The sequence below is a fragment of the Lissotriton vulgaris genome, chromosome 1_1 (assembly GCF_964263255.1).
Source record: "Lissotriton vulgaris chromosome 1_1, aLisVul1.2, whole genome shotgun sequence".
Taxonomy (NCBI): domain Eukaryota; kingdom Metazoa; phylum Chordata; class Amphibia; order Caudata; family Salamandridae; genus Lissotriton; species Lissotriton vulgaris.
This window is the reverse complement of record NC_141685.1, coordinates 655,560,645-655,586,851: the sequence shown is the minus strand read 5'-3', so window position 1 is coordinate 655,586,851 and position 26,207 is coordinate 655,560,645. Positions and strand designations below refer to the sequence as shown.

Sequence of the window (26,207 nt, the reverse complement as noted above, 5' to 3'; positions counted from 1 at the left end):
GTGGCCCAGGCGTGCAACGCCCATTATGATCAAAGGGCTTCAGATCCCCTCCCCCCCCCTCGTGTGTGTCAGCCCGGCCGAGACAGTTCCCGGGCACACACACCGCACCCGAGTACTTCACCACAGGTCTTTGTAAGACCTTTAGCCTGTTAATGAGGTGTTGAAGTGTTTCACCCCTTCTTAGAGCGCCTGCTGCTCCACTCTGCCGTTTGGCTGATAAATCAGCCCCCCCCCCCCCCCCCCCCCCCCTCCCTCCCTCAGGGCAGGACGGCAGCAGGCTACAGCGGCGAGACAAGAGTGCAGAACACGCCGCAATAAAGGCCCAGCACCCAGCACCCCTCCAAGGCGTGATAACAAAAGCGGGCAGCATATCTGTAGCCTCTCTGGTCTGCAAGGCAGGGAGTCATAAAAGACGGAAAGGATAGCACAGCAGCTGGCGGGTAAGAAAGGGGACAACTGAGGAGAGCTTGTATAAAGGCACAGTCAGCTAAAGATAACGAGGGTTTATCTGAAGAAGAAGAAAGGGGGAAACAAACAATATTAGAGAATAGACTGCGGGCGCGGGCAGTGGGTTTAAAACAAAACAGCTGATGGATGAGATGAGGATCATCTGATGAGAGTCGGGGTTGGCAGAATGGTATTTTAAGTGGGGGAGGGGTATCCTAGAAAAAGCAAGATAAGGAATTTGATGAGATGAACGAGGGGACATTTAAGATGAAAGGTGCTGTGACCACCTGAAAAAAGAGAAAATGAAAAGAGACACATGGGACATGGAGGGTACATGGGGCTAATTAGCAAGGGCTAGGGACATCAGAGGGTAGAGGTATCCTGGCATCCAAAAAAGTGTTATCTAAAGCGTGGGCAGCAGCTGAATAGAAAAATTATTTCGAGGGGAGGGTGGTAGTGCATTTGACAAAAAGGGAAACCTGATAGTTACTTTTCAACAGTCTGTCAACTGGTACAACTTAATACATGCAAGGACATCAACAATAAATTGCGGAGGGAAGCAATTTGTCATCATTCGCAACCGAAAAAAATTCTTGCACCATTCAAATGTTTTTCATTAGACCCACCCTTAGTCCCGCCTCTAGCCCCGCCTCCTTGCCACGCCCCCAGCTAAATCTGATGAGTACCTGCACTTTTTTTTCCCCATTTAAAGCACTGGATACACTATATCCGCGGTCTGAAGTGCCAAAGAGGGCGCACGTACAGCGCTTTCTGTGCAGCCCTGACTCTAGCAACGATAGTGAAGAAACTGATGGTTAATCTTTCAAGCAGGGTAACCATTGGCAAGTACATCACATAGGGGCTACAGTTGTTTGAAACTAGCAACCACATGCTCTCATGGGAAAACCTATACCTGTCTTTTATCTCCTTCTTTGACATTTTGAATTTATTTACTAGTTTTACTTTTACTTTAGGACTGATTTTGTCGAGAACAAAGGGCATGTGATGTGTTATATTTTGTAGTCAATGGACCTAATGATGAGGTGATGTATTTCCCTGTGAAATGAGAGGAGGGTGAATGTATCACATTGCATAGAACAGTACCTTGTTATTATCAGTTCTATAATGTATATTTAAAAATTTTTGTCTAATAGTTATAGTAAATAAAAAAAAGGTAGCCCTCAGGTAAGTGAAAGAAAATGTGGTATGGAAGAAGCTATTAAATGATGTATGATCACACCAAAAAGGACTTAAGATTTGACATGTAAATACATTTTGTAGTTTTCTAAATGAGATGTGTCTTCCTATGCAGGTAGGATGCATTGGAAACCCCCTCTCAAGAACGTAAAAGTGCCGTCATACTGCTCCTCACCATCTTCTACAACTCCCATGAGGCGCTCTGTGAGTTGTCCTCGTTCAATGTCTGCCATGACGTCACAGTCTCATTGCTCTGAGCAGCGCACTTTTTCTGCAAAACCATCCACGCCAGTAAGGAGGCCGTCATCAGGGAACAGATCACACTCTTTAAACCGAAGCCCATTTCTGAACAGAGTGCCTCACACCACCACCTTGGGTACAATCTATTCATCCGCGGTAAGTTCAAATTGTTCTCAAATGCCTTTCTACCAGCAGTGCTAATGCAAGCCTGTATGATTACGTTCTTGGAGTACACATGGGTCATGATAAGAAATATTTGCTGGGTGTGTTAAATTCCTTCTATTATGAGGCCCTGCTCTGGAAATGAGTCATAATATTCGGATTCAGAATGTATGTCACTATATTCAGCACGTTTGGCTTATTTTTCATCCATTTTTGCCCGTAATTAACAGTCTCACTCGTAATCCTGCGCATAACTTGGAAAATGTATGTATAGTTTCCATTAAAAAAATCATTCGTGTTTCACTGTTATTGATCTTACTACATAGATTTCTTAAATAAATTAACTCGGAGGCACTCGTACTTTTTATTTTGGGTGACTGAAAGAAAAATCTGACCGTGACAGTTGTATAAAAGTGTGACTCATAGCTTACCATAAAGAACATGAGTGGATAATTGGTCAGACTCAGACAACATATGACTGATATTGATGTAATTTCTTAACTCCATCCTTAAAAAAGTTAATTCTTTATTCTGAAGTTGCCAGGTTTCTTGATACAAGATCTGGGGAAAGCTCTGAATATGCTCAGTCATGGCGTCAGACAAAGGGAGCTCGTGCCGCTCGTTTGTGTACATTGGCTCCGGTGCATTATTTCTGGTGTATGCAGACGTGCATGGCGGTAACACCTTGTGCCACCAAGAAATATCTTATATGTATTCCCATTCAGATTGACTGGAGGAACCACCCTCTGTGTGCGAGTGACAATGCATCTCTTCGAGTCACTTGAGTTTCCTCAGATAAATGAATTCTCCGTTGTCCTTTCCAGCACAGACCATGGATCCTCAGTCTGCACGTGAGGGAAGACATATGTGGCATGTTAACACTACACAGGACATTGCCAAGTGTTTCTGAGCGGACTAGATTTGAATTTAGCGGTTGATACTTCGTCTCAAAAGTCAAATGCATTTAACTCTACGGTGATATGCAGTACAGCACATTCTAATTAAGAGAAAATATGGCTCTTTAGCTTAACATCAACGTGCCACTGATTACATCTATTGGGGTTTCTTCCAGCATTTGTCCTAGTCAGAGCTTGAGCATTCTACTGATCTCTGCCTGCACATTGCACACAGGGGAGGACAGCCCTGTGGTTCCTTTGAATACATTTGACCCAGTTCATAGCAACTTGTTGCCTTTTCTTCACGCTGTTGCTTTTATTCCTTCTGGAACTTGATGATTGCCCTATAGATCTCTATTGCCGGAGAGATGATGGAGGGGAGGGACGACTTTTCAGTTGTTCTTGGACGTAATCCATCCTGATTCTGACATGGTGAGTTTGTGATGGGACAAATGAGTGTGCAAATCTTAAGCACATTCCCCTTAAGTCATCTATTTAGAGAGTGGGTGACAAAGGCTGCTGTCATTTATTTTGAAAGTTTTATATAGCGCGAACAAGATCTTTGCAGATATCAGAGCGCTTTACAAAGCAGGGAATACCAACAAGAGAGTGAATAACAGGTCATTAGGTATAGCGTAGTTGTAGGTAATAAGTGGGTTGGGTAGGTACGTGAGGGAGCATAGTAGAACAGGTACATCAATAATGCAGATATTACACATAAATGTGAGCAAAGATAGTCAGGTAAGTCAATAATACAGGTAAAACACATAATCGTAGGGAACGAGCAATTAATACAGATCGGTGCAGAGTCTTTAAAAATCCACGTAAATAGGTCAAGTGTATTTGGCCATGAGAATAGCTTTTACTTCTTTCTTAAAAAGTGTGATGGAGGAGATGAGCCTGGTTTCAGGAGGGACAGCTTCTGGGTGAGGTATCCGGGAGAGCTCAGGTGTACAGCCTTGTGTGTCATGCAGGCGATTTTCAGATGTATTCTGGCTTCAAAAGGCAGCCAGTTCAGGGATTTCAAGTCAGGGGAGATATGCAAGTGTTTTTTTGACCCAGTGATGAGTCTCGCTGCAGCGTTTAGAGAAGCTCTGGGGTGCAGGTTCTGGCAGTGATTGCAACTGGAACCATGGAAGTCAACCTAGAGATGGTCCTATTCATGTAAATGCCTATAGAGAAGCCTAGGGAGAGGAGACCCCATAGTGACCCCTGTATTTCAGCTTTCTCCTGTACCTCTGACAAGAGGAAGCATTCTTTTAAGGGTACCTAGCATTTGGGGTGGATGCTTTGTTAGATTTTTCTATAGCTGAATGCGGGGGTCTGCTCTCTAATTGTGAGTTTCTGTTATATTTGAGCAGTTAGAATCACCTTTTGCTACCTTACGCTTCAGACACATTTAGCAACTTAACTTGTATAGATTTTCTTTTAATGTCTAAATGGATAACGCTGTTTCAATGCTTTGTGAAAAGAGGAGTAAAAGTTGAGCGTCTGTGAAGAAATCATTCAAATGAATGTCCTGGGTGAACAATTCCAAAAATGACACCATTTGATACGTTGAGCTTAGTTCTTTTCTCGTACACATATCTGCGTGGCATCTGGACAAGCCATTGTGGCTAAGCATTTGCAGCTGTTGGGGAAATATGTTAGACACATGCATCAGTTCGTGAGATGCATGCACGATTAGAGATCGCAATCCCCAGAAAAAGATGTTATTTGCACTGTGGCATAGCAGCTGCAAGGATGAAGTCAGTTAAGGATCGAAGTCATGCTGTGATTCTCATAAAAAGGAACTCAAATTGTTCCATTAAGGTAAGTTATAGGGTGATTGCCTTTGCTGTAAGTAATGAGTCATTCGCTCCACAAGAAATGAGCCTTATTGCTTTAGGCAACAGGTCTACTGAAATGGCTAAGTATCGAGTTGAGGTCAGCCATTTGGGTGAAAACTGGTATTAGGAGAAATATTTAGCAAAGATGCACTCCTTTAGGAGTAATTAGTTCCAAGTCCTTGATTGCAGGGTCCGTGGAGGTCAGGTTCCAGAAAACTGACCAACAAGCCAAAGGAGACCTACAGCCAAGTCTTGACAGCCCACTGACATTCTAAGCCAGTGGATGTTTTATAAATATAATCCAAACATCTAACCAACCAGGTGAGGGAAGAGTTTCCCTCCTAAGAGGAGCTACTAGAAACAGCACCTGGTGACCTCTTCCTTTTCTGTTGCAGGTACCCTTGTGTATTTCTCTCAGACTGGTCCTGGAGACAAGAAAATAGGAGAAGATGACATGGGGAATAAACTGTCACTGCTATTCTATGGGGGCAGCATCAGCCCTCCATTTTGGAATCACAATTCTCACAAATGTGAAGATGTTCATAATCAGCTATTGCAGCCCTAGTGATAGGCGAATGGCTGGCAAGAGTGAACTATCTTCTGTGTGCACAAATTCCCAATTGAGGTACACAATTATTATTGTAAAACCTCTACATATCATGTTTGCAAACATTTCCAGTCACCATCTAATACATGAAATACAAAGGTCCATCCATTTGACTCAGGACTGTCATCTTAACGTTAAAAGGAAAACCAGCAGGTATTGCTTTTAAGTGTAGCTGTTGCAACCCCACCTTCTTTTGATGTCACCAGCTAGATCCTGTGCTTACAGAGTAATCAAGTTTAGCTGATCAGATTATCTTTCCACAGAGGGTCCCTGTTAACATCAGATTTTTTACTTGTGGTGCCTCTTGTTTGTTGCCAAAAGGAGAAACAGGGAAAGTGAGAATAGTGAGGCTGTTAAGGCTGCACAGATGGTTGAAGACATTCATTTTAGACCCTTTCCTTGCAGAAGAGTCTAAGAGTAGTCCTGAGGTTTATCTTCAATATTATAAAGTGATTAATCGCTCTGTTTAAGATAATGCCCTTCCGGCAACTCCTTCAGAGGGCGGTTGTGGGGCAAGGTAGATAGTGGATTATTAAACAGGGCAAGAGTTGCACAGGTTTCCTAGCAAAAAGCCGATTATAGATAAGGGCAACATAGAATGTTGTATGTTTGATCTGAAATCTCATGAGTAATGATACCAGCATTTTTATTAATTTGTTTCCACAAGAAACATTGACTGCAGCGTTCAGTTTAGAAATAATAGCATTTAATAATTCTAGTGAATTATTGGAACACCTAGTGTGCAGTCTCGGGAAGATGTTACACGAAAATTACCCAGTAACTGTAAGAATATTTTTGGTCTGTTAGTGGAGACTGAGAATAAAGAGAGATTGCACTAAACCTGTGCTTCCATAGAGTCTATTTACAGAACAAGGCACCCCAGGTTCATATTTGCAGTATTATTAGCTGACTTCAAAGCTCCAACTATTGAAGATGTGATGAGTGCAGGATTCAGAATATCATAACTCAGAACAAGTCACGAGATACACAAATATATATTTCAGACAAATTGAATTATACTAAAAATTGCTTGTTATGAGATTCTACTCTTGCCAGAGTGTATAACTCACGTGGGGTTAACAATTACGTTGTCACAAATGGGAGTTATGTTTTAGGTCTCCTGTTTGTAGAGTAAAATTGAATCACATATTCACTGAATTGCACATATTATGTCCCATTACCAAGTGAACCCGGTAAATATCTCTCCTGTGGTGTCAGCATTTACCCCACAAGTAAATACCTCAACCTTCTTTAGGGCACTCATTATGGTGGCCTTACAATTTTTCAATTAAATGTTAATCTAGTTAGCTGTTAGGATCAAGAAGGAGGGAAAAGATGTCTGGGGAAAAACGATGTTTCTGTGTGTAAATAATAGTGTGAAAAAGGCCCTGGGATTGGGATTGACAAGGAATGTATCTAGACACTATGAGCTAAAGGATGCTCCTACTGAAAAAGTACTGACAGTAATAGACTGTTAGTCTCTTCAGTCTGTCTCAGAAAGGACTCTAGGGAAGAACTGAATAAAAGATTTGGATTTCTTGCATTGGTTTAATCATTCTTAGCCTTATCTTTAGACTTAGATGCAGGAAAGAATTTGATCTCACTTAAGTTAAAGTATTTATTCTACAGTGAGAATTCTCTCACACTCAGTGTGACTGATAGTATTGAGCCTGAAACAGGCGCAAACTCTATGCGACTTTGATAGAATAAGAGTGAAAACAGTTGGTCGTGTTGCAGGCCACCTAGCCACTCAGTGTGTGTTTCTGTGTTGACATGGGGCCCTGCTATTGGTTTGATCGGCTGTCACTCCAAAGGTCTGGTGGTCAGCAGCACTGCCACCTTCAATGTGGCCAAACATCTGAGTTATCTGTAACCATTGGGGAATGAAGAACACACATTTTTTACATTTATAAAACAAGGGGAGTAGGGACCAGTCTCAAATATATAGATAAGTAAACATAAAATGCCTTACTGTCCTAAACAGTTCCCTAGTGTATGAATGGATCCTTTTAAGGTATTTATTTTGCTTACAGATGGGCTGTCTATTAAGAATTGGATTCAGACCCTTTAGTCCACCTAGAGTGTTTGTGTTTGGACCACCCGGTTTTGTAATCTTGCTCTGAGCGAGTCTCAGAACCTGAGTCTCATTCACTGTAAAACTGTAGCATTTGAGTGCAAACCTTTGGCGCCAGCCTATTAAAATAAGTTTGGCTTTTGTGCGGCTAAGGTAGGAGGCTCTTGATTGGTTACATGTAATCATGTGGGCAAACATGTGTAGGGTGAGCAAGTGGGTTTGTCTAACTCAGCCCAGTATCTGCACAGGTGTAGCTTTATGCAGCTGGGACCTTTATTATATTTTAAATGTATGGGTGTACAGTTCCTAAGGATATAAGTGGTAGTCAGGTCTCTTGAATAACCTCCAAATGGAGGAAGTGTCCTCACACACCTCGAAAGGTGTCATGCTTCATAATTTGGGTGTGCTCCTCATCGGGCCGACGCTTCAATACCCAACGGGCACACGCAAAGGGGCTCTTTGTCGGAGTTCTTTTGATAAAGCTGTTTGGTGAGTGAAGGTATGTGAACTGTAATGAGTAGTGTAGTAAGTGTGATTTAAAATAGGTTAAGGGAGACTCTTATTAAATACATTTGATTAATGCAGCTCGCTAACCTAAATAAAAACAGTGTACCTCGTATCAGAGATAATGATCCTATACAGCATATATACTATTTAGTTTTGGTCATCATGTTTCTTGCATCATCAGCCTCTAAGGGGTCTATTGGCAATTCGTCACAACCATAAAAGGATAGTATCCTAATAATCTTACACTACTGCAGGGTTGGTGTATTCAATTTGGCAGATTAATCAAGTCGCCAGCCGTGCTATGTCGTACAAGGTTAAGTGTCACATTGTATGGTTTCGAGACCTGAAAAAACATAAGGTGGTAAAAAGGCATAAAGTAAAATAATGAGAGCATTACAATTGGTAGACATTCGTATTATTGTATACCATTCTTCTAACCATATTTACAGTTGGTGACCTGGAACAAATAAATCAATCCACACATGCACGCATGTGTCGAACTAGTATTGGCAATATGTTGTCATCAGAATGAATAGTAGCATGCAATCTGCTCGTGTTAGTGGTTGGCGAAGCTGTTGTCTAAAATTCAATGCTTTTGGTGCCAAAAGGACAAATGAGATCAAGTTAACAAACAAACAAGTTAACAAACAAATCCCCCTTACTAAGATATGTATTTCCTGTCGTAGCTTCAGGAAAGGCTGGACCTGCAACTTATGCGGCCATCTTAGGAAGGACGCACGTTACCAGGACCATTAGTTAAAAGCCTGCAATATGTGGTCATAGTGACGGCGACAATGTTTTTATTACAAAAAATGTGGGATGGTTCCCATAATTATTCTGTAATGTAGCACGATCCCCTAAGCATCCAACTGAGGGAATGGGGGTGATATCAAGATGTTTGTGCTGTAGGGTAGGTTAATTTAGGGGTCAGAAATGCATTGTACCTGCAATGATGCAGGAGTTTCTGTGAATACAGGCCCTTTTGTGGAGTGGTGTGGCTCACTGGTTAGAGGCGGCAGACCCGGAAGCAGAGGACGGCCCGGGACCAGGGTTCAATTCCCGACGCAGCAGGGTCGTGAACCAGGGTCAGCGGACTTGATAATTCTCGCCTCTGTGCCTACTCTAACCAGGGATCACACTTGGCAACTCTGGGCATTAGCTTGCCTCATCTCCACAACGGCCCCCCACAAACGCCGGGGATGCCTGGTTTCACCTTGGAGATACCCAGGAGGGAACATCTCACAGGGAAAGCCAGGACGGGTTCCCCAGCGGTCTATAGCGCCAGGACGCCTCCGGGTAGCAGTGCGCCTTACAAGACACACACCTTTACATTTACATTTTGAAGGAATATCAGGAAGGATTTTTAAGCTTTAATCTCATATCACAGGCTTAAATGGTGACACCCCATGGGGGAGCTTAATAGATGACAATAGATTGGGACTGTAGGACACTAATAAATCAAGAGGAGTGGACTCCATGAGAGACATTAGATATATGCCCTACCTCCAGACTGGGTATCCACAGTTACCACATAATTTACCAGTTCTGAAACAATACCTGAAAAAGGTCCCTTGTGTTGTCTTATATTCCTGATTTTCCTTCAACTGGGCCCTTACATAATGCTTTCTCCACCCCTGTGATCATACTGCACCAGTGAGGACAGAACTGGTTTGGACTTGGCTCAGAGGCCCTTCAACCAAGAGAACAAATACATTTTGGGGTATAAGTATTAGACCTTAAACCCCAGTTAGTTAGACTACTTCTGGAATCAAGAGGAACCTTTGCCAAGGAGAAGAACTGGAGAAACTGGAGGAGGAGTACTGCCCCTTTGCTGTGTGCTGTCTGGGATTGGCCTACAGTAGCTGTTTCTGCCAAGGAAAGGACAAGAACTTTGCTGTGTGCTGTGTCCTCCCTGCTTGGGGAAGATCTCCAAGGGCTTGAGTAGAGCTTGCCTCCTGTTTTGAAGTCTCAGGGACGCAACAACTTCACCCCCAGGCTTCCATGAACCTCCTTGATGGGAGTTAAGACCTGCCAAGAGGTGCCTGTGACTGTGTTGGGCATCTGAAGGGTTTTCCTGCTGTTGTGTGCTTGAAAAGCAACCCAATTACAAGGTAATAAACGCATCCCTCTTCTTGAGGCTGTTTTTCCAATGCAGCACTGCTGTTCGACAAGAATCTCCTCGCAACGCCGCGCTGCTGCCGAAATGAGTCAGCATCTGTCGCTGCTGCAAGAACCGATGCATCGATTGCCGACGCATCATACCTGTGCGGCAAGTTTTACCGATGCATCACCCGCAGAGCAGAATGTCTCGGAATCAACGCATCACTTCCCCCTACAGACCGGATTCGATGCATCACTTCTCCTGCATGCAGCAGAACTGACGCATCACCTCCCGATGGTCTCTGGAACTGATGCATCTCTTTGTTTTGCGATGCTTCCCATCTCTGTGGCTGTTTGGCCTTGTGAATTTTGTTGCAGCTACAGGTACTTTGAGTTAAATCACACATCCATAGTTTTCTGTGGGCCAAATTGTTTGAAACCTTTTTAAAGTCATATTCTTATTACATGAATGTTGGATTTTTGTTGTTTTGGTCTAGATAAAGATACTTTATTTCTAAACTGGTGCAGTGTCCATTTGTTGCTGTTATCACTGTATTACTGTGTGTTTTGAGTACAAATACTTTACACATTGCCTTTGGGTTAAGTCTGTTTGCTTGTGCCAAGCTACCCAGGGGATAAGCAAGGGCTATCTAAAGTGTATATCCCCCATTCCCTGACTAGAAGCAAGGGTCTCTATTTAGACAAAGGTACCTACCTCTGCCAACTAGAGACCCCCATTTCTAACAATTGTACATTGACATCTTTTCTGGCAGTAACAATAACTTGTTGAACATATTGTTACATATCACTGGAAGGTGACACCATTGTGAAATGTGTCAATAGTGATTGCACAGTTTTTTGACCCTTTAAAGTTGCACCAGTTATTGTGGTGACATCATAGCAAAATCAGTAAGCCTGGCTTTTATTAACTACCAACTATATTGTGTTAGTCACATGCGGCGGGCACTGTGGTTCATGGCTTTCTGGTGACTGGACCATTAGAGGTGCCTCACGCACAGGCAGAACAGCATATATTTAGACAGGGCACCTGATCTTTGTGGCCTTTCTTTAGAATGCACCCATTGTTGATTGTGAGGCCCTTTGAGGCATTTCTGCCTCGAAAACTGTATTTATTTTAAACTGTTATATTTAGTTGTGTTTAGAATAAAGACATGTTCTCATTATAAGAACAATCTCGGTGATTTATTTAGCATTGTTTGTTGTGCTGCTAAGAGCTGAGTCTCTCACCCACAGCACCTCCCTTGGAATAAGCCTTTGACTGCTCTGACATGCTACAATGAGACTCAAATTCTATAGAGGGGCACTTGGTTTCCAGGTAAGGGAGCCACAGTACTTTGCCCAAGTCATTACAAATGGCACCCATGTATCCTTTGATCCAGATTCCTAACACTGATTGCAACTGTTAATAGTAGTAAAATGATGGAGTGCACTCACACACACAAGAGGAATGTTTCATAGTTGGTCTTTCCCCCTTAAGAATACAATTCCAATGCAGGCATTGTTCAGGCTTCAGAGTAATTATCCAGAGGGGACAATATCTATGTTTATTTATTTTAACTTCCATGTGACAAAATAAAACAATTCCATTGTTTATATTTTTTGCCAGCATGTTTCTCCCATCGTGGCTTGTATGATGATCCTTGGCATTATTTAGGGCAGTAGACTCGCTTGCAAGCCACAAGTCACTAATGTTGTGTGTACAACATATTATACATATATTGTAAATATAACACCTTAAATACTGATATTTTGGTCCATCAAAAGGAAAGGTTCTTGCAGCCTATGTAAGAATGTAAACAGACATAATTCTTGTCATTAAACACTGTGAATATCAAATGTTCCATTTAATTCATTTATGAACCCAGAGCTTTTCTCTGAAAACTAGTGCACAACCTTACTAAGTTAAAATCAGATACAATGGGGGGTAGCATACCCATTTGTAGCATTAGGCAACCCCCTCCCTCCACTCTCCACTGCAAAAAACACCCCGCAGAGTGACAACACAAGTGTTGTGATGACAGATCCTTGCCCCATGGCATATCCCAGTGTATGTAAACATTCAGTATTTGAGAATATGTATGTATCTAGATATGTGTATTTCTTTTTACTAATTAGTGTATTAACTATTATTTTCAAAATATACAGACATTATTTTGTCTGCTTAATAAATGTACATATTACGTATGCTTATTACTTATGGTTAAATATGTATTTTATTTCTATGCTTAACATGCTGCATAGTTTTTATAAAAGCTACTTGATCAGATGCCTATGGGTCTCTGTTTTATTTATCTATCACAATATCTACATATTATCATAACTGCAAGTGCTTCACTATTGAAATAGTGAGGAAAATATAACATTAAAAGAAAAATTGTTTTAAGAAATACACAACTAAATTTACTTCAAGTACAGCAGCACTTCAAAGTCTGAGTTTATACGATTCAACTTGAATTCTCAATATGTTATCTTACTTATACATGTATACCTTTTCTATGCATCATGTATCTATATATGCATTACTTTATTCCTACTAAAGAATACATAAAATAAACCTTTCACTCTCTCCAATGCACTACTCACCCTATACTTCTCTCAATATATCCTCTACCTCCATTCTCTGAGTTATTTCAAACCTCATTTTACTACTATGATCTCCAAAGGAACCCTTTCTGGACTCTTCCCTCTTGTATCCCTCCTGACTCACCCAAAACCTCATTTTACTACTATGATCTTCCTAACAAGCCTTTCAAAATTCTTCCCTCATGTATCCCTCCTTCACTCATCCCAAACCTCATTTTACTACCATGTTCTCCCTAATTCCTTTCTAGAGACTCGTCCCTCCTCCATCCCGAGTTTCTACTCATCCCTACTATCATCTTCCTACTATGATCTCCAAAATAACACTTTCTAAACTCTGCCCTTTTCTATCCCTGCATTATCCCATGTAATCCAACTCACAGACTCACATGTCGACCACTCAAATCAACTCCTATTTCCCTATACTAATCCTCCAATAATCTTTTTGGGCTTCAGAGTAGAGTGCTACTTGTCAAAAAGGGCTTTGACTTCTCGTAAGCGCTATATAAACATAATTACAATTACAACTTACAACAACTCACCAAACAACACCACACCAACTCTTTTCATGGGGACTTAGAATTGTTAATGAAAAGTTGAAAGGTCAGCCATATTGGATGAGCTTGAAGGAAGTTCTTTACTGTGTCATAATCCAAGGGGAAGCAGCCAGTGGTTAATTTGTAAAAGAATAAGTGCTGGGACCCAAACATTTGCTCATGAGCCATGGGCTGGCACTATTGAATGTCAAGGGTACCAAATACCAAGGCTGTGTAGTCTTTATTCCACCTTAGGCCTTTTCATTCAACACAACACACTTCCTGCCCTTCATTTCAGCCTTGCAGGTTCTCTTTAATCTCTGTTTTCTTTTTCCGTCACTGTTTTTGTCTTTGTCTTCCTTCTTTTTTTCTCCTTTTATACTTTTCTCTCTCTTGCTCTGGGTCAAAATGTGACAAGAAAAAATGAGTGCTGGTCCCCACAAATGAGTGCCGTTGGGCCCCATCTGCAACCATCAGCTCAAACTAAGCTGTTTGCTATTACAAAATAAACAGAAATAGGCCAGTTGATTAGAGGCTACTTCTTATGTCTATCAAATGGACTTCTTTCAGCTAAGTGACATATTCTGTACCTAGTGCCACACTGCTCAGGTTCTTATTAATGTAGTGTAATGTTAGGGATTTTAAAAATGTGGGACATGATTTGATGGCATTTTTCATAGTCATATGCTATGCAGTGATGTGAATAGACAATGTCATGTGTCTATATGCAGTGGGATAAGCACCAGACTTGTAGTGGACAAGATTAATAATGTGGTTCATTGTAAAATTTCCTCTTGCTGGGATCATTAGTCTAGTAACTGATGAGGGTCCATCTTTTATTGGTAATTTGTTGACCAATGTCCGATATCTCACAGGGATTCCACCTTAATAAATACATGTAAGATATTACTTAATTATGGTAGATGGTTATTCATTATGCGCATATCATTGCCAGTTGACTAAGGGGAAATTTAGATCTCGTTGTGGTAATGGACAACATCTTTATGACTCCATCTGATAATTGGATGAGGATAAAAACGCTTGTGGTGGTTTACATATGGTGCCAGAGTTTATCCATTCTGTTTCATAGATCAATACATTTGTGAGTGTAGATGGACAAATTAACCAGCAATTTTCCTTCTGATGAAACAAATGTCATTTCTCTGTGTTGTCCCCTGATCATTCATTTTTCAAAGACTGTCTATGTTTAAGAGTCATGTGTCTTATGTTGCTGTGCTGCACAAGTTAAGTTGTTAGTTTGCTAGATCAAATTTTACTTTTACTTTAAATTATGTGTTTCTTAATCTTCCCTTTGGACATGGGTCCATACAGGAGAGATTACAGGAGCAGATTATTATGTATATGATATTTTCACATATTCAGTTGGTAAATGGCTGTTGTTTCCATGGTGTACCATGACCTACATCAGTGCTGGGTGGTCTTGAGGTTATCTTACTTACTCTATAAAGGCTTCAAGGAAAATGTCCCGTAATGGATTGGACGGTACGTTTTCTGGGGTAGACTAGCTAGCATGCATAGATATAATCTACCGTATGTGAATCGGGTGGACTCTGAAGCTGTCGGCCTGTCTAATGTACGGGGTTTTCTTGCACATGATGCCTAACTCATGAAATCTTCCAATGTTTGATTACTGTATTTTTAAACTGATTAGAAAGGGAGTCAAATGTTGTTGCACAGGCCATTAAATCCTGTTTGCGTGTTTTATGTGATACAAGAAGTGCTTTGTGGGTGTATTTCCCTTCATATTGTATGATTTTCACAGGGTATTTCCTGACTCATAGTTATGCTGACACTGTGGTGGCTTGTGTCTCAAATATTTCAATTTCTGAACAATTGCACAGGAGTCTAAGAAAATGACCACATGTTTGACAGCTTTCATAAAAGGACAGAAAATGTCACATGGTGATGACTGGCAAACATAAGTAAAGAATTTCTGTCAGTTGGTTTCCTATAAACCTCTTACTGCAGAGTTCCATATTTTGATTTCATTAGGAGATCCAAAAATAAATATTTATTGTTCAGGATCATTGTGAATCTTAGATGTGGGTCGTTAGAATTAAACCACTCACAGAAGGACTATATTTGAGACTTACCAAAAGATGGGGATGTCCGTGTAATGCTACCATAGAACAGGGGTCTTCAAACATGGGAGCGGCCCCCCTAGAAGATCCTCAAGTGATTCCAGGGGGGCGCCAGGTTTTTGCCAAAAGAATCATTATGCAGATAACAGTGCTTTGTTTTAAGTGGAAAAATATTTTGCAGCAGTAAGCTGCTTGTAATGGGCGTTCACTAGCATCTTTTGTCATGTATATCCTAGTAGGGAGTACGTGTCCAAATAGAAGGTACTCCAAATATGATCCAAACCCCCACCCCAATTTTAATATTCACACTGTGGATATTTTTACACATTAATAAGACCTGCCAGACCAGAATAGTATATTTGGCAATCATGTAGTTGAATGGATTTTTAAAACCGTAACAGAACTTAAATGCAAAGTTTAAATAAATCTAGTCATATTTAAACATTGCCAATTGTAACAAAATAAGTGTGAAAGTTTGAGGGGGCCCGTTATTTTTATTCCCACTGGGCGGTGAGTGGTGCGGGATTAAAACGTTTAAAGACCCTTGATGCATATGGTATTGTAAGAGTTAGTATCTGAATACAATATGGCGGTCTCATAGTCATTTACATATAATTCAGCCAGACTTGGAGCAAAGCAACCTCTCACCGAAGTCTTGTCTGTTTGGAGAAAAAAATTATTTTAAAATTAAAAGAAATTTTTTGTCGAAGCTAGTGTGGTGCCATCAGTGAACAAGTCAAATGCAATAAAAGAGGAACAGTTGGATCTCTCAGTAATTCCTCTATTGCTAACAGATTAGACTTTTGGGGAATGTTTGTATATAATGACGCTACACTAAGGGAGATTAGAATATCATCAGTTAGATTATATGTTAGATCCCGAAACAGGTTCAGGATATCATCTGTGTCCTGTAGGTAATAGCACAAGATGTAGAACGACATCAACAAATTTAGAAAGTGGTTAAAAAAAAGGAGACAATGCTCAAGACTATGGGTCTTCCCAATGTTGGCATCTTGCTGATATGGAGTTTAGGGAGGATATAGAAGCAGATTTTATTGGATCAGTTGCTCTTAGAAATTCAGACAAATGTTTGGTGATCGAACTGGTCGCTTCTCCTTCCAAACTGAACTTTTCTATTCTTATATACTGAGTAGGGTCTTTTGTTGATTTCATGTTGCTCTTTGTATTTGCAAGAAGTTATAGACTTACTTGTCTATATGTTTCATTGCCATGAATCACTATTGCACCCTCTGTATCCATTTGATTTATATGTATGTTGTCTCTCGTTTTGAGTGATTGTAGTTAATCCCTCTCATCTTTAGTGAGATTGCTACCTACCCTTATTTGTCTATTGTCTGTTGTGCCCTCTTCCTCAAGCCCCCTTCCTCTTCAAAACATGGTCTGAAGTTTAGTAGGAAGCCATGTGATTGAAATAAATCTGCCCCAGATTGCACCTGCTGAAAGTGTTCACAAGACCTACAACTCGATGACCTCTTTGAGCTTGTGGTCCACCCTTCTTAGTTTCCTTTCTTAAATAAATCCTTGTTTCTCCAGTATTGTATCTTTCATAGATTCACATGCTTGTATCTTCCCCATCGTCATGGTGGGAGTCTCCCGGTAAAAAGAATAACCATAGCAGTAGAAGAAGAAACTGCCTGGGAATCATACAGAAGAATAACAATAGGTAACCTCTCCTCATTATGTGGTCCAAACCAAAGCCAATCAGCTGCCAGCACCAACATACACCATCCCCAGCAGAACCACCATACCTCAGAATTCCAACCGCCTTCGTGTGAGAAGGAGTCTCCCTGAGCTGAGCTCAGTTCATTCTCTACTGAACTTTTGACCTTCTACAGTTGGAAGTAAGGTACTGATTTTCAGTCTTATTTCTTGAAAATGTCTGAAGGCTCCAAGAAGAGACTCTTGTTTTCTGAAGACCCACATAAGGAATGCTTTAATGGTTGTATCCCAAGCATGTTCCTAAGGACTGCAAACATTTTCGTACCTTTCCTGCAAAAACACTCAAAGACAGAGAAGCTTGCCTATTGCTATGGTGTCAAAAGAAGAAAGCTACAGACTCTGAGTCTGAGGGTGAAGCCAAGGGACATTCCTCTAAAAAGCATAAGAGAGAGTCCTCTGAGGAAAAAGGAGATCAAAAGAGACAGAAATCAAGTAAAACCAAATAAGGTGAAACTTCTTCTTCTCTTCTTTCAACTCCTCTCAAGACTACCTTAGAAAAGAAGACTCCATCTTCGTTGCCGCCATCGAAAACGAAGGAAATTCCTCTCAGATCGCCGACGAAGCCGCCGACGACCATCTCGACGACGATTGCATCGTCGACAACGGTGACGATGACGACTTCGTCGACAGTGAGTGTCAGATCTTCGTCGACGGCAAGATCTTCGTCGATGACGATCCCGTTGACGTTCCAGGCATTGGGCCCGTCGACGATCCCGTCAACGGTCTCGTCGACGACAAGAAAATCGTCGACGATGACAGCTGTTGGATCTTCGACGATGATGACTTCAACATTCATATCCATTAAGAGAATTATCCCGTCGACGGACTCGTCGAAGAGTAAGAAAGGAGAGTTTTCCACTCCTAAAATTTCCCCGCTGCTTCCATCCACTATTCTAGATTGACAGGAATCTGAAGATGAGGGGTCTTATGGAGCTGCCTATAGCCCCTCGCAGCTACATATTAAAAGTCAGGAATCAGAGGATGAGGATTTCCAAGAAGTTCAAGAACAATTCTCTTTTAAGGATCGGCCAGTAAGAGGTCCTAAACGTTATGAGTCATTTCATCAGGTTTATAATTATGAAGAGGAGTAGGAAGTAAGTCCCAATTTTCAGGAGGAGTCTATGTCGGTGCCTGTATCTTTAATTTCTGACTTAAGTCACATAATAGGCAGCTATTACCACTGTTTATTATCCGGAAGATAACGCTTCAGTCCCTGCTCCTACTCCTACAAGTATTCCTCAACCTGTGAAGAAAACACCAGTGGTTCAGTCTCCTCCTCCAGTCCAACGAGTTGACGCTCCGAAAATAATAACAATTCGGATGACTTGATGGATTATGATCATGATGATCAAGCTGAGGAAGGAGAGATTCCCCAGGATGAAGTAGTTGGGGATGAATGGGACCAATACATCGTTCCAAATTCTCCTTCGTCACCATTACCTCAAGCGAGTTCTCCACCAGAGGATATAGCCAGCTTTCATGACTTGATTGAAAAAGCTGCAAAAAGATTTTAGCTTACTATGCCTGTAAAAGAAAGTGAATGTTTCCTTTATGACTTCAAAGAGTCATCTCGAAAGTCAGTAAGGGCTATCCCGATAATCCAGCACATCTAGGATGAAGGAATAAAATTGATGAGAAATCCGGCTTCAGTTCCAGCATCAATTCCTAAACTTGATAAGAAATACCGTGCTCCAGAGACAGCTCCAGCATGCCTAATTGGGCATCCTCGTCTGGAGTCTGTTGTTACTCAAGCGGTGCAGAGACGCTTCAAAAATCCGGTGACAGCCTGTTTGGCGCCTTCTGATAAGGAAGGTAAACGAATGGACAGTATTAGAAAGCGCTTTGCAGTTATGACGGCATCGTCTATCAAGGCAGCAAATGCAATGGCTCTTATCAGTAGATTTAACAGACAGATGTGGCCAGACATCGCACCAATCCTGTCCTATCTCCCAGATGACCAAAAGGAGGAAGCAAATACAATTTTGCAAGATGGAGCCAGAGCAGCATCTGAGTCCATAGATGTAGCGATGGACATATGGCTGGAGCGGTTGCTCTTCGTAGGCAGGGATGGCTAAAATCAACATCTTTTAGGCCTGAGGTCCAATCAAAAATCATGGACATGCCTTTTGATGGAGAAAGCCTGTTTGGGAAGCACATTGACGAGGTGCTATAAGGAATAAAAGCAGACACTGATACTGCTAGAGCTTTGGGATCTTTACAACAAGGTCGCTACCAGTCTTTTCGTGGCAGAGAATCGAGAGGACATTTCCAGCAACGTTCCTCTTTTCAGTCACACGGGTACCAGCCATATCATCAACAGGGGTACCGTCAGTTCTCCACCAATCAACAGTATTGGTCCTCTAATACATCATTTCAGCAGCAAGAAAGGAGAAAATCTGCTGCAAGAGGAAAGGCGCAAGATTCTGGTCAAAGACAGTGATATTCTTTAGGCGCCTCCGGCCCCGTCTCATCTCAAAGAGTTCCATTACCTTTCTCAATTTCTAAATTATTGGCAATCAATAACATCGGACAAATGGGTGTTAGACATCATATCACAGGGTCACACCCTGGAATTCTCACAAAAACCTCTGAATCGCCCACCTCTCTACAGAAATCAAAATCATCTCTCAGCCCTCAAGACAGAAATTTTAACTCTCCTAATGAAAGGGGCAATAGCAGAGGTACCACCAGATCAACAGGGGACAGGTTTCTATTCGCACTTTTTTCTCATAAAGAAAAAGCAGTTTTCCAAATGGAGACAGGTAATGGACCTCAGGGATCTGAACAAATACATAAAGAAAATCTTGTTCCGCATGCTGTCATTACAGGAAATCCTCCTTTTACTTCGCAGAGGAGATTACATGGTCTCTCTAGACCTTTTGGATGCATATTTCCATATCCCAATCCACAACAAGGACACACAGTATCTGCGGTTCATGGTGGCGGGGTGCCATTACCAGTTCAAAGTATTACCTTTCGGGCTAAAATCTGCCCCAAGGGTTTTCATAAAATGTATGGCACGATCGCCGCACATCTAAGGCAACAAGGTCTCAAAATGTTCCCATATTTGGATGACTTGCTGATAAAATGAACATAATACCAGGAGACACAGCAGTCTTTACAAATCTGTATGGATTTTTTCAGAAATTAGGACTTCGAATAAACAAAGAGAAGTCCTCCTTTACTCCGACACAGTCGCTCCAATTCCTCAGAGCACTATTGAAAACTCAGGAAGCAAAAGCTCTTCCCTCAGAGGAATGCATAACAAATATTTTAAATCTGAAAGCATCAATAAGATCAAAAAAGTCCACTTCCATCAGGATCTTCAAATCTTTACTGGGAATGATGTCATCCTGTATCCCATTGATTCCCAACTCCCGTTTGCATATGAGACCACTACAAGAATCCCTAGACAAACAATGGGTTCAAGCTCTAGGTTCATTCAAAGATAAACTAGTCATCAACTCTCTGATCAAACGGGCAATGTCATGGTGGGGTATCAGGAGCAACTTGACAAAGGGTCTACTATTCGAACCTCAATCTCCAAATTACGTCATGACATCAGACGCTTCGTTGCAAGGTCGGGGAGCGCACCTGCAAGACCTAGAGATTCAAGGCCATTGGTCACCTCAAGAGGCAAAACTTCACATCAATCTCTTGGAATTAAAAGCAGTTTTCCTGAGTCTTCAAGCCTTTCTGCCCAGAATTCGTAGTTCATCGGTCCTTGACAGCACAACAACAATGTTCTGCTCAGGAACAAACAATTTGGAATTGGCTTCTACATCACAGCATAGCTCTACTGGTGGAACATGTTCATGGGGTAGACAAAACATAGGCAGATTTGTTAAGCAGATCATCTGCCATTTGCCACGAGTGGGAACTGAATCAAAACCAACTTCGTCAAATATTCAATCTATGGGGCAAACCAAATTTGGACTTGTTTGCGACTCAAAACAACAAAAAATGCAAACATTACGCAAGCAGATTCCCACAGAAAGAATCAAGGGGAAATTCTCTTCATCTCCGATGGACAGGGATGTTTGCTTATGCTTTCCCTCCATTTCCTCTAATTCCAAAGATTTTGAGAAAAATGAGATCAGAACCATGCCACATAATCTTAATAGCCTTAGCCTGGCCGAGACAGTTTTGGTACACAGAACTTCTCCAATTATCAGTGGAGCCCAGGATACAGTTTCCAATGATCCAGACTCTGATTTCCATGGACGAGGGCCAAGTTCTTCACCCTAAATTGACCTCTCTAAAATTGTCAGCTTGGAACCTTTCGAGCATGAATTTCAGTCACTAGATATTCCCCAAGAATGTCGTGAAATTCTGCCAAATTCTACGGCAATGTCTACTAACAAGACATATGCAGCACAAGTGAAAAGATTCTGTAACTGGTTCAGATAATGTTCATCCTTTTAATTCCTCACCGGAGTAAATTCTTCCATATCTGCTTCAACTAGCCAGATCGGGACTTTCTCATTCTTCAATAAAAGTCCATTTAGCGGCGATCTCCAGATACCGGAGATCTCCATCACTTTGGTCTCAGAAACCAATTAGAGAATTCCTAAAAGGTTTATTCAGGAAATTTTCTCCAATTAAATGTCCTCCGCCTCCTTGGCAGCTTAACATAGTCTTGTCACAACTCATGAGAGCGCCTTTTGGACCGATTCACAAAGCTGAGTTGCAATTTCTCTCATGGAAGGTAGTCTTGCTTCTTGCTCTTAATTCAGCGAGGAGAGACAGCGAAATTCAAGCTTTCTCAATTCTGGATCCCTTCATGCAGTTCAGATCGGTTAAGGTGCTTCTCAGAACGAATCCGAAATGTGTCCCTAAAATACCTTCTTCTTTTCATCTAAATGAACCTGTGATCCTTCCTACATATTTCAAGAATCCTTCGACTACGGCAGAAAAGGCTCTACACACTTTGGACATTGGGAGATCTCTGAAGTTTTACATAGAAAAGACAAAATCATTTCGTAAATCAAATCAATTATTTATAGCTTATTCAGGACCAAGAAAAGGTTTGGCTCTTTCAAGAACCTCCATTTCCAGATGGATTGCATCCGCCATTGTCTTCTGTCATGAAAAAGCGGGAAAACCTATGTGCACAAGAGAACGTGCTCATGATACACGGAAGATGGAAACTTCAACTGCCTTGCTAGCAGGCGTATCGCTTCCAGACATCTGCAGAGCAGCAACTTGGTCAAATGTCCATACATTTACCAAACATTATTGTCTGGACACAGAATGGAAAGCAGATTCAGCAGTGGGACAAGCAGTTCTGTGACACCTATTTAACTACGGTACATGTTTTTTTCTATTTACAATAACTTTTTTTCTGTAATGGTGTGTATACCCAAATGTTGTTTCAATGGCAAAAAATTGTTGCATGATTTCTTAATGAGTCCTTTCTTTAAAAAAAAAAAAAGAAGAAGAAAAGAGAGTTATGGAGCAGAGCCCTGAGACAAAGGGGGTCTAGCCTAGAACCGCTCTTGGAAAAGGACTGCTATCTATTCTGATACGAGCATGTGAATCTATGAATGATACAATACTGGAGAAAAAACGAGTTACTTACCTGTACACTATGGTTCTCCAGTATTATCTTTCAGAGATTCACATGCGCCCATTCACCTCCCTGTTTTCTTCTAGGTAGACCGCCTTTATCTCTGGTTTCTTACATAGCTCACTCTTGGGCTGTTGGAAATCTGAGGTTTGGTGGCTCTACGGGGGATGGTATATGTTGGTGCTGACAGCTGATTGGCTGTGGTTTGGACCAAATAATGAGGAGGAGAGGTTACCTATTGTTATACTTCCCTATGGTTTCCAGGCAGTTTTTTCTTCTACTGCTATGGTTATTCTTTTTACCGGGAGACTCCCACCATGACAACGGGGAAGATACAAGCATATGAATCTATGAAAGATAATACTGGAGAACCATAGTGTACAGGTAAGTAACTAGTTTTTTTCTGTTCACATGTTCCTGTTTTAATGATATTGTAGTTCTCTTTTGTATACGTGTAGATGCTTTTGTGTGAAATGTTCTATACCTGCTAACTTGTAGTTTGTTTCATTTCAACTCAGGGTAAGGTGTTTTATCTAGATAGAACATGGCACAAGTTAACATGGTATTGGCTCTTAAATCAACCAGCTTGAATTTGTGGTGAATCTTAATAGTGTGGCTTGAAATTGTCTAAGCTGCAGCTCAATAAAGTTGAAGTGTGTACTGGGTCCAGCAGATGGAACACTGATATGATGCTCGTCAAGGCAATGTAGAACAAGCGTTGGCATAGCCAATAGGTCTCGCCTTTGGGACCTTGTAAGTAAAAAAAAAATAAAGTGTCTGACTTCACGTGTACCTTAACTGCATCCTAAATAAAGTAAATGTAAACGTGAAGTCTTATACTTCCGTTTTTTTTACTTACAAGGTCCCAAAAGCAAGACCTATTGGATATGCAATGCAATAGGGCTCGCATGTACGCAAGTTTGAGCTATTGGCATTGTAAATGACAATGCCTTTTTATTAATGTTTAGGTTTTTAAAGCCATTGTTATTTACAATGCCTATAGCTTAAACTCTCGTAAATGCGAGACCTATTGCATTGCAAATGCTTTTTTTTGTTCTTACGCTTCATGGTCTGCAGTCAGATGGAGTCCTGGCTGCAGGTGTACGAGAGCCACCAGAGGTAATACGCTTGTCAGCAAGATAAGCAGCAGCGCTGGTTGCCATGATAGGTGATAATAGATAACTCCACACTGTTCTGTTGAAATGGATGAAAAAAGGTTAGGAGACTGATTGGCCAGTTAACTACTGCTTTCCTGTATGCCAATCTCACTTAGGTGGGGCATCAACGTACTAACAACTTGATGCCCCACCTAAGTGAGATGGGCAACAATATCAAATGCTGCCAACTTGCCAAGTAGTACCAACACTGCTCACTTCTTTCACTGGGGCGTAACACAGGCCCCCGCAGCCTACGCGGTGCGGGGGGCCCCTAGCTCCAAGGGGCCCCATTGGCCCTGCACTCTGGCCGGAGAGCTCCTGATTGAGCCCGGAAGGGGCCCCCCTAAGTAGCGTGCAGGGAGGCCCCCTCACTTTTCGTTACGCCAGTGTTCTTTCATGCACGATTTGCCTAATGCCTTCCACTTCAGGCAACAGCACTATTTCAGTCCCGCCCCAGGCGATTGTCTGCTGTCTAAGGTATGTTACTTTTTTGATCTAACAAGATCGCTGCTCACCCTCCAGATAAGAGATCTCATCAATCCAGGCGCCTATGATGTACCTTCCTCTTCACTTCGAAACATCAGAACGCTTTAACTAGGAGGAACCTGCCCTGCATGCTAGTGAACAGCAATGGAAAAATCCGCTGCAAGCAGAGCGTGCAGAGAAAACTAAATTTCCAATGCAAATGCTGCAAAAGTTGGAAGTCAATGGCAACAACCATCTCATAATAATGAGAGAAGGAAAACGGCAGTTTAGCTGCGTATGAATAGCTCAGGGACCATGACCCGAGGAAAGCCAAAGTGCACAGAAAAAACGAAATGGCAATCACAGGAGATGTGGTGTATTAAAACTCATAAGTGATGTCCATAGCTGCCAAAGTTGGCAGATTGGTTAGGTGTGACATTTTTAGAATTTCAGTGTAATTATGAGTGACATTCAACTTCTATCAGTGACACTTTTGCACAAAAAAAAATCAAGCAATAAAGACAAGGAAAACATAGAAATAACAGAAATTACACTCACCTGGCAAGTTTTCAGATTGTTTATATGCGACAGTTCCAATGAATAATTACATTTATGTGTGACGTTGTAGTTCCAAACATGTGACACCATGAGTCGCAGTTTCTCACAAATGTATAACCGAGGAATAATGTCCATGTAAAGAGATAAATATCAGAACTACCCACTTCTGAGCAGTGAAGGCTTACAAAAGACCGGGGGGCATATTATCAAGCAAGGCGTTAAAAATTATTGCTGTTTTAGTGGCAGAAAATTGCAGCTAAAGCGGCGATAATGGGCTTGATAATATGGCCTTGTGAATTCTAATAGAAACAATATTCTGGTGTGAACATGGGCTAATTTTAACGCCCTGCTTGAGATATGCCCCCTAGAGAGTGCTGTAAATTGCTGAAATGGAAGGTCACTAACAGATTTTGCATTTTTAATGTGATTCTTACTGTATTGAATACTGAATTACTCACTATATTGCTGAGACTTTAAACTGTTTCAAATGGCTAGATCTTTGGTAAAGGCAGCAGTCACTCGTTAGCCAGACATACCTCAGGCAGGCCTCGAATGTGGCTCTTTGGGGTCCGTACTGTCCCTCCAGCTATCGGTGCCTGCTGCATCAGCTGTCATCACTGAGTTCGAGTCAAGTCTCCAGAACAGTAGATGCTGGCATGTAGCTGTGATGCTTTTGTCACTCAGGACTGCTAGGTCAGGAGCCAGATCCCATGAGTATTGCATCTATAGAGTTGTGAGCTTTCTAGGAACCAGAAGGGTTCTTTAAGGGATTGGTTATGCTTGTTTGACCTATACATTGGGGAATTACAGTCTTTGCTAAATTGTGCCTCTTATCTTTCCTGCCTGGCACTGTTTGCAGTTGAGGTTCCTTTCCAATTCAATGTAATGTTGGGAAAAATAATGTGAAGGAGGGCCTGTGTAATGTAATTAGTCCTCAATAAAGAGGTTCAGCAGCTTTGGATTGAGGTGACGCTATATAAAATTGGAAAAAGTAAAACATGTTACCCAGAAAACGTTTTGCCCCAATTCCTGTGCACTTGGCTGGGAACTGATAATAGTGAAAGCTAGCCTGCGTGTCTAAAATCACAGGGCTGTCACGCTGATAATCTTCAGGAGGAGTAATGAGCAGAGGGCTGGCTGGACCGGGAGAAGGTTCTGTGTTATTGAAACCAGAAGCACACAAAACAACTTCGCTGGACCCAGGCTGGTTTCTATAGCAACTCGTCACCACCCTATGACTTGGGCCCAGATCATGCTTCATTCAATGTGCAAGCCGTCTCATAGGTGTCAATTATGAAGCACATTAGTACCAATACAGTTTGATAAGAGTAAACCACTTTAATATTTGCAGATTTGCTCATTCCTTTTTACACAATTATCATAATTACCATTTGAGGAATTCAATTCATTTTTGTGCACT

General features: G+C 41.5%; 1 protein-coding gene across 1 annotated transcript in view; it reads left to right on the top strand.

The window, feature by feature from the left end:
* TTLL7 (tubulin tyrosine ligase like 7) overlaps positions 1 to 26,207 on the top strand; it is a 1,104,754-nt gene that overhangs the window by 748,980 nt on the left and 329,567 nt on the right. Inside the window, exon 18 of the mRNA XM_086936338.1 lies at positions 1,760 to 2,040. Within this exon, the coding sequence (XP_086792464.1) occupies positions 1,760 to 2,040 (281 nt within the window). The remainder of the gene's footprint in view (positions 1 to 1,759; positions 2,041 to 26,207) is intronic.